General features: G+C 45.6%; 1 protein-coding gene across 1 annotated transcript; it reads right to left on the minus strand.

Annotated features, from left to right (window-relative positions):
• Positions 1-3891: 3891 nt before the first annotated feature.
• LOC109780154 (phosphatidylinositol 4-phosphate 5-kinase 10-like) lies at positions 3892-6239 on the minus strand. The gene is made up of 4 exons (XM_073496686.1): positions 6207-6239; positions 4681-4868; positions 4250-4382; positions 3892-3951 (listed from the first exon to the last, which is right to left on the minus strand). Exons 1-4 carry the CDS (start codon positions 6237-6239, stop codon positions 3892-3894), a joined length of 414 nt encoding a protein of 137 aa, XP_073352787.1.
• Between the last annotated feature and the right edge of the window lie 3069 nt (positions 6240-9308).

The following is a 9308-nucleotide window of genomic DNA, read 5'->3' on the forward strand; positions in this document are numbered from 1 at the left end:
AAACAATCAAGAACCTCGCAACCAACGCGATAAAGGGGTTGTCAATCCCTTCACGGTCACTCGCGAAAGTGAGATCTGATAAAGATAATAAGATAAATATTTTTGGTATTTTTGTTGTATAGATTGGAAAGTAAAGATTGCAAAATAGTAAACGAGATGTGATGTAAATAAAAGAGATGCAATATAATAAGAAGGAGACCCGGGGGCCATAGGTTTCACTAGTGGCTTCTCTCGAGATAGCATATATTACGGTGGGTGAACAAATTACTGCCGAGCAATTGATAGAGAAGTGCATAATTATGAGAATATCTAGGCATGATCATGTATATAGGCATCACGTCAGTGTCAAGTAGACCGAAACAATTCTGCATCTACTACTATTACTCCACACATCGACCGCTATCCAGCATGCATCTAGAGTATTAAGTTCATAAGAACAGAGTAACACATTAAGCAAGATGACATGATGTAGAGGGATAAACTCAAGCAATATGATATAAACCCCATATTTTTATCCTCAATGGCAACAATACAATACGTGCCTTGCTGCCCCTACTGTCACTGGGAAAGGACATCGCAAGATTGAACCCAAAGCTACGCACTTCTCCCATTGCAAGAAAGATCAATCTAGTAGGCCAAACTAAACCGATAATTCGAAGAGACTTGCGAAGATATCAAATCATGCATATAAGAATTCAAAGAAGAACCAAATATTATTCATAGATAAACTTGATCATAAATCCACAATTCATCGGATCTCGGCAAACAGACCGCAAAAAAGTATTACATCGAATAGATCTCCAAGAACATCAAGGAGAACTTTGTATTGAGAACCAAAGAGAGAGAAGAAGCCATCTAGCTAATAACTATGGACCCGAAGGTCTGTGGTAAACTACTCACACATTATCGGAGAGGCTATGGTGTTGATGTAGAAGCCCTACGTGATCGATTCCCCCTCTAGTAGATCACCGGAAAAGGCCCCAAGATGGGATCTCACGGGTACAGAAGGTTGCGGCGGTGGAAAAGTGGTTTCGTGGCTCCCTCTGATGTTTTTAGGGTATAATAGTACATATAGGTGAAAGAAGTACGTCGATGGAGCTCCGTGGGCCCCACGAGGGTGGGGGCGCGCCTACTCCCCTGGGTGCGCCCTCCTGCCTCGTGGCTGCCTCACGGAGTTCCATACTTCAACTCCAAGTCTTCTGGATTGCTGTCGTTCCAAGAAAGATCATCGCGAAGGTTTCATTCCGTTCGGTATTCCTTTTCTGCAAAACACTAAAATAGGCAAAAAAAACAGAAACTGGCACTGGGCCTTCGGTTAATAGGTTAGTCCCAAAAATAATATAAAAGAGCATATTAAAGCCCATTAAACATCCAAAACAGATAATATAATAGCATGGAATAATAAAAAATTATAGATACGTTGGAGACGTATCAACAACTCAGAAGGTATGGGCTTGAGTTCGGAGTAGTTGGAGCAGGAGCCCGAGTCCACCCAGGAAGCGCCGTCTTAGAACCTAGCGCTAGGGTTGGCCCCCGCACCGGAGTTGGAGCCCAAGCCGGAGTTGGAGCCTGGCACCGCTCCGGTGCTAGAGCCACCGGCGGTGCCAGGCACCGGCGCCCTAGGGCAAAGACCTCCCATAGAGATCCTTGCGATATGTCGCTGCCTCACCATGGAGGCTAAACTAGATTTGGATTGCGCTCGCGTGGAAGCAATGGAGTGAAGCATCGGTGGAACGATGCCGGACGCCGATATTTAATCAGGGGAGTGCTTGGAGTGGACCGTCGGTGGCGGGAGATTGTTTTCACGGCACCTAGAATTGGCGGGACTGCATGGTGGCGGGAAAGGCGGCGGTGGTGGCAATGGGGCACCGCCGCGTGGCTCTGCCCCTCTTGATGGCACGCGGCAGGCGTACGGGCGGCAGCGGAGCAGAGAGAGTTGTAACTTTTGAAAAAGACCCCTTCACTACAATAAAAACACTTCCGTGATGATACATGTTTGTCACAGTAGGTCATGTTTTCTGTCATGCTTGTACATCGACGACGATTTTATGACAGAACGAAGATAGTAATATCTAAGCTCTCTCAGAAGTGTTCGATGACAATACTCAAATTATCATCACGAAAGTGTCCACTTGCATGACGATAATGGCACGTCATGGATGTGTTTTCGTCAAGGGTAACCGACACGTGGCATCCATCGTAATGGGTTGCCGTTAAGCTATCGGCTTACAGTTTGGATCCGATAACCCGCTAACAGACCGGACCAATGGGGATTTTCCACATATAAAATTCCCATTGTCTAGAGGAACCGTGTGTGGGCTCAGCGTTGGGACAGATGTCATCCGTTCAATGGACGGGAGGCATATATGATACGTCAACACTTGGCACAGCCCAACAGTGGCCCATTTAGGATAAAAAGGTCAGCCCAGTCAAAATTAGCATGCCAGCCCATTTAGGGCCTACTTGTGTCAGGCCCATTTAGGGCCACGGCCCATATGAGTTGTACCAATTCGGTCCGTCAACGGCCTGTTAACTATTTTACACCATTGCAGCCCATCGTCAGTTCGAGCCCGTTAACCTAAATGCAAACTGGTGTTTGCTATGCTATTAGTATTCCATCTTATGAATACAGTATGGTAGCAACAATCATTTACATTCATGTCAGGATGGATGATCTACACAAGCGTAGTCACCATGTTTGTTACTCTCTGTTACCAGCTTAATTTCTGTTTATAAACAGTGGTAATAGCTGCTATAGATGATGCTCACTGGCCATGCTCGCCGCCATAGCCACCTCCATTGCCATAGCCATAGCCTCCGCCGCTTCCATGCCCAAAACCACCGCTGCCACCTCCGTCACATCCCCCTCCACCGCTGCCTCCTCCATCGCCTCCATTCATGCCACCTCCTGGCCCATAGCCTTCTCGATACCCAGACCCATAGCCACTGCCATTGTCGTAGCCGGATCCACCGCCGCCTCCTCCTCCACTACCCCCCTCACCACCTTGACTACCAGAACCGTAACTAGAGCCATAACCACTTCCGTAACCAGAGCCGTAACCTGAGCCCATGTCACCGCTACCTCCACCACCACCAGTGTTGCCGCCATGGACATAACCGTCTCTTTAGCCTGAACCGTAGCCATAACCGTGACCGATGCTTCCACCACCTTCTCCTCCGCCTCCACCACCGCCGTAGCCGCCTCCACCAGCTCCAATGCCGGTTACAGTGACCGGGGTTCTTGCGGTGGCAATGAGGTGGATGCCGGTGAGCAGGATCAGGAGAGCAACAAGAGCTAGAGCCTGCTTGCTGGTGGTGGCCATTGTGACCATGTTTTGGTGTTGTGACCGGCTTGAGATCGATGTTGAAACAATTTATAGGCAAGGCAACGGGTGGTCACATCCATTTGCATTTAACACGATTGATATTAGAGATCATCGGTGCATATCATCTCACCTAATTAACACCACTAGCTAAGCTCTCGTTCACAACAAAAAAGAGCCACTAGATAAGCCAATAGTAGAACAGATGTATGAATGAGGTTGGGTAACAGATGTGTGTGTAGTGTAGTATAGTGGGGTGGTTGGTCATCTCAATATAAAACCCAACCACATCCATGCATAATGGAGCACTCATTGTTGACTAGTTTTGTCAATGATGCTTTTTGACAAAATACACACATTGCTTTCGCTTCCAACCATCTCAAACCAAACACATGCACAACAATATAGCAAGCAGAACACATTTACTTGGATCTTTTTGTTACATTTTTTCTTGCTGGGGAGAAGAAAGGAAAGACGAACTATTGGTTGGGCGAGTTCTCCGGGAAGATAATGTGGATGAACTTGAGGAAGCGCTCTGAATAGAAGTGGGGCTCGATGACCGATATCGTCAAGGGTTATACTTGATGGACTTGCAGGCACGCTCGATGTTCTTCCTCATGTTGTACTCCTGTAGGATATCGATGATCCCTATGTAAAGCACCACAATACACCTGGCAAAGTGATTTTCAGCCATCTTCTTGTTACTCTTCTTTCTCTGCTCTTGCTAGCATGTCATCCCCAGCTGGATCTGAAGCCTATCCAATTTGACAACAAATCCAGTCATGTCAAATCATACATTAGCATTGTAAGAACATGAGAATTGACCAACAGTAACTAAATTGATTGATCAAACTTGTTGTGCCTGGAAGCAGGAGATCGACTTCCTCGAAACAGCCAGACAACGTCCGCGGGCTGCTCCCTCTTACGTGAGGGCCAACTGCGACTTTACCATGTTGGTTGCTACCTCGCTGCACCAAAACCAGCCCTTCTCGGTAGTTACAGGCGGAATTATCCTTCATGGCATCTACATTACCATTGTTACCTGGCAAAAAGTTGGCACTGCAAATGGGTTAATTGGGCAACTTACTCAAAATGAAGATATAGTGCTTTAACTTGTTCCAAAAGAACAGTTAGTTTATTATGTTGCAAAATGCTTGCAGGACATGATCCTCCTCTTAGTAGGCTCCGACGAGCCCGATAATGGAAACCAAGAAGCAAACAGTAATCCATTATATCCTGATTCTTTAGAAATTTGTTGTCGATCTCAATCTGCCTACACATAATAAGAATAGAACATGGGTGTTACACAGAAAACTGGTCATGAGGATAAGTTGCTTTTCGGGGGGAACATGCTTACTTAAGCAAAGCATCCTGCCAAGAAGGCTCAAGATAAAATGAATAATTCAGATCCAAGTCTTTCAGTGTCGTGTTCTCATCGATTTTCACTTTGTCAGTAGAATGGCCTAAGGATGAACCTTTCAAGTCAAATCTTTGATGAATTCTAAGTTCTGTGGAGAACATGTTTCCCATGACTACAAACCTGAACTGCGGATGCAAACAATCAAAATCAACAATTATATCAACTGGAGTAGAATATAATTACGAGATATGAAAACTAAAATCCTTTTAGGACTGAAGCTTTGCACAATATCTGTAACTTTGACCATCAACTGTAGCCGTGACAGATTAGCAGAAAGTGTCGATAAAAATATTATCAGAATACTTCCTTGAAAAATCCAATAGTATTGTTTTGACATGATCAATCTACATAGTGCTGGATGTATTACTGGTCGAAGTAGAAAAGGTTTCACAATTATTTTTTTCATATTTTTGAAATGAGAGAGTAGTAAGGAAACACAAACAACATTTGTACTGTCATTAACTTTTGATCGCTGGAAGGTTTCACTCGGTGGAGGCCAAAAAATTTAGTCACGAGTGTGTTGTCATAAGTATGGAAATGGTGATAATAGTCTCGAAGCATACGCAAAAGAACCTGCATGAAAATATCATGTCAGGAAAAACAAGTTGCACATATAAAGAACTAAAGGATAGGTATGATTTAGTATGAATTAATAAGTGAACTAGGAAACTAGTTCAGAAATATAATTTCCCGTAGGAGAACAAGTCGAACATCATAAAAGTCAGACTAAGCTAAAAGACGAGGATGTAGATCCAAGAGAAATTCTGAACCCAGTTGCCGAGCGTGTCAACAATAACATGAATGAAGATTTGACAAAGTCGTTCTCTACGGTGGAAATCAGCGATGCGTTCTTCCAGATTGGCCCTCTTAAATCCCCAGGCCCCGATGGCTTTCCGACACGGTTTTCCAGAGGAACTGGGATGTCATGAAAGGGGATGTTGTGAAGGCAGTTATGGAGTTCTTTGAGAAGGGTATCATCCCGGAAGGAATTAACGATACGGTGATAGTCCTCATTCCCAAAGGAAATGGCCCGCAGTCCCTAAAGGATTATAGACCAATTAGCCTCTGCAACATCATCTACAAAGTGATCTCTGAGTGCCTAGTGAACCGGCTACGACCCATGTTGGACGAGATCATTTTAGAAACACAGAGTGCTTTTATCCCTGGCGGAATGATCACAAACAATGCTATCATTGTGTTCGAATGTTTCCACAAGATTTAACATTGCAAGAATGCAAATGCTAACTATTGTGCGTACAAATTAGACCTTGCAAAGGCCTATGATAGAGTTGATTGGAGATTCCTGGAAGGGGTGTTGCGGAAAGTTGGGTTCTATTGCAAGTGGACTAATTGGGTAATGCAGTGTGTCGGGTCAGTAACGTACTCGGTCAAGTGTAACGGAGAATTGCTAGAACCTTTCAACCCATCCCGCAGTTTGGCAAGGGGACCCCCTCAACCCATACCTTTCCATATTCATAGCGGACGGGCTCGTCCATCTCTTGAGGAAGGAAATGATAGAGAACAAGCATACACCCATCAAAATTGCAAGAAACAACCCCAGTATCTCAAATTTGTTGTTTGCTAATGATAGTTTGATCTTCTTCAAGGCTGTCTCGTAGCAAGCGGAAACCATAAAAAGGATTTCGCTCAATATCCAGAAGTGCACAAGCCAGCTACTAAGTGCTAGTAAACGTTCGGTCCTTTTCAGTGAAGTGTGCCTAGTGGAAACAAGAGAACAAATCAAATCCATTCTTGGGGTGACGACGGACACGGTTGAGACACTACTGCAGGTTGCTGCTAACGCGACACTACAACCAGAGATCCCTCGACGAAACTGTGTGCGATGCATTAATCGCAAACGCTGGTGTAAAAAACCCGTCAAAAAGGTGCAAAACATTTGCGATGGCGGATGCATCAAACACGGTTCAAATTTTAGTTGCGTGTGCGATGCTGGGCATACGGTTCAGTTCAATTAACTGTTTGCGATGTGGTAGAACAAAAGAAACGGGCAGCTAGATGAAGGCGTGTGCGATATACGGCTTACGGTTCACTCGGATGAACTATTTGTGATTAGGCAACATAAAAGAAACGGTTAGCCAGAACAAGGTGTGTGATATATACGGCATGCGGTTCACTCGGATGAACTGTTTGTGTTGAGACAAGAGAACAGAAACGGTTCAATATATCAAGATGTGTGTGATACGCGGCAAACAAGTCTGTAATCATAAATGTGCGCGAAGACCGATAATTACATAGACGATTGCTTCTAATAAGACGTATGTGATATGCTCTGTCTACACAAGATCTATTGGCCATTGGGCGACGGGCGGTCATTCGGGTACGCCATAAGGATGCGAAGAGGGCATCCTATATCAGCAAGGACTAGCTGTTCCACCAATAGCTCATCTAAGAGAACTCTCAAGTTAACTGTGCTCGGGCTGGAGTAGGCATGAGATGGGTGACTGGATGGGAAGTTCTCTTGATGTTAATCCCACTGATGGGATGTATCTTAAAGGTCCATTAAGGACATTTATGACACATCCCATCACTGGAATTAACCTCAAGGTCCTTGTTTTGAATTTTTTTTGTTTAACACATGTTAAAGAAGGTCTACTGCATTACTTTTTGACAATGTGCGATTGAGGGCATACGCTTCAGAAGGATTAACTGTTTGCGATTAGGCAACAAAACAGAAATGCCACGTACGCAACCGAGAAAGCGTGCCCACGTTACGCCGTCCGGGAATAGTGCCGCACTTAGAAATTATAGAACCGTCAACAAATTTTGAGCCTGCGTCCCGTCACATTCCAAATTGCAAACCTGTTCACACTGATCAAAACCTAAACGGTTTCCCACTTAGGAGCGTATTAGTACTCGGTTATAAATACTACTACTCCAAGATGACTGCACATTCCTCCTCAACTCCACATCCACAAAAACAAAAAAGTCATTCATCATCGTTCCCTTGCGTCTGCCATGACCAGCATGAGTTCTGGGTCGAGAGATTGCCACCAGCGAGAGGCAAGCATGGAAGCAGAAGCACGAGAAATGTCCCGCCTCTTCGCGAAAGCAGCAGACATGTCCCGTCGCGCGGCCGTAGCAGCAGAGAGGTCCCACCGCGCCTGCGAAGCAGCACGAAGGTCCTGTCGCGCCGTCGATACAGCAGACAGGTCCGGCCGCGCCACGGAAGCAGAAGAGATGTCCCGCAGCGCTGCGAATGCAGGAGAGATGTCCTCCCACGCCGCGGCGGCCTGGGAAAATGTCTCCCGGATAGGCGAGGACTCTTACAGGCGCATGCATGCATGCCATCGTCCTTAGCCAGATGGATCAGATCTCTGGCTGGGCGAGGTTGCGGGATGACATGAAAGCCTTGTTTGAACAGGCTACCGGCATCATCCAGCAACTAAATGAGAGAAATGCAAAGCTCCGGGCCGAGCGCGACCTGCTAAGGGCGAAGATCATCGGAAGTGCGGAGCAGCAGGAGGAGACCACTGCCTTGTTGAAAAGGACCGGCGTCATTGTCGAGAAACTTATGGACGAGAACGCCATGCTGCGCATAGAGCACAGAATACTAGTGGAGGAATCCGTGGATGCTCTTAAGCAGTATCTTGAGGACAAGAAAGAGCTCATCGCCGCTCGCCGCGGAGGCTAGTTCCCGCGGCCTGCAGCAACGCATCAAGAAAGTAGAGATCAGCGAGCCAGATCGTTGTCTTCCTTCTTCTTTTACCCTTGTGTATTTCGGGCGTTGCCGCATGTGGCTTTTTTGAATTATGTTCCTAAATATGTAAGACAATTATTATCCACTGTCATCGTCCTTATATTCATCATGCTTGCTATAAGTCGCAGTCGATGCTATATAGGTCCGTCGGATCTTACATCAAGATCCGTGCAAAACTTTCTTTTCAGATTTTCATTTTTCTCTCTTAAATCTCAGTCCAGTTAGACATAGCCACACCGTGAAACAGGGGCTCGGGCGCCATTAATGGAGACGTTGGGAGGGAGGTGCGTGGCGGATAGAGGTCAAAGGGCTCTCCTCCTGATGAGCACATGCAGGGGTCTGATCGCACGCCATAGCTACCCCGCACGGCACCTCCTAGCAAATAAAAAAAGGGGACGCGTGGCGCCACGTAATTGGTAAGTAGAACGCCCACGGTTTCAATAATAGTTGTGCTTCCGATTTGTAATGTGACGACACTTGTTCCAAAATGACTTTGTTGATTGTTAATGTGTGCGCCTTCGCAAATCGGACAGAAAAATTACCACAGCATGTTGGTGCCATGTCATGACACCATGCCAAGTTTCATGATTTTCAGGCGTGCTTTGGATTTATAGGAATTAAAAAACCAAGTTTCTCAATCTTTCCGGTCGAGCCACGACGCCCAGATGTTTGAATTTCATTCCCATTTCTTGCATGGGACCTAAGCATGCACCCAAGGACACATATTTGATTTTTTTCAACCAATTTATATGCACTGGAGCATGTGCATGTATTTCAAATTTGAATTATGCACATAAAATACCTAGAAAACCCAGTTAATGTATAAAAATGTCCAAACGAACCCTGA

The sequence above is a fragment of the Aegilops tauschii genome, chromosome 1 (genome assembly GCF_002575655.3).
Source record: "Aegilops tauschii subsp. strangulata cultivar AL8/78 chromosome 1, Aet v6.0, whole genome shotgun sequence".
Taxonomy (NCBI): Eukaryota; Viridiplantae; Streptophyta; class Magnoliopsida; order Poales; family Poaceae; genus Aegilops; species Aegilops tauschii.

Coding starts and splice junctions, on each gene's coding strand:
- LOC109780154 (XM_073496686.1), bottom strand. CDS start 6,239: ATGGACGAGCCCGTCCGCTATGAATATGGAAAG. Junction 4,383..4,680: donor TGGCAGGATGCTTTGCTTAA/GTAAGCATGTTC, acceptor ACCCATTTGCAG/TGCCAACTTTTTGCCAGGTA. Junction 3,952..4,249: donor AAGTCGCAGTTGGCCCTCAC/GTAAGAGGGAGC, acceptor GATATCCTACAG/GAGTACAACATGAGGAAGAA.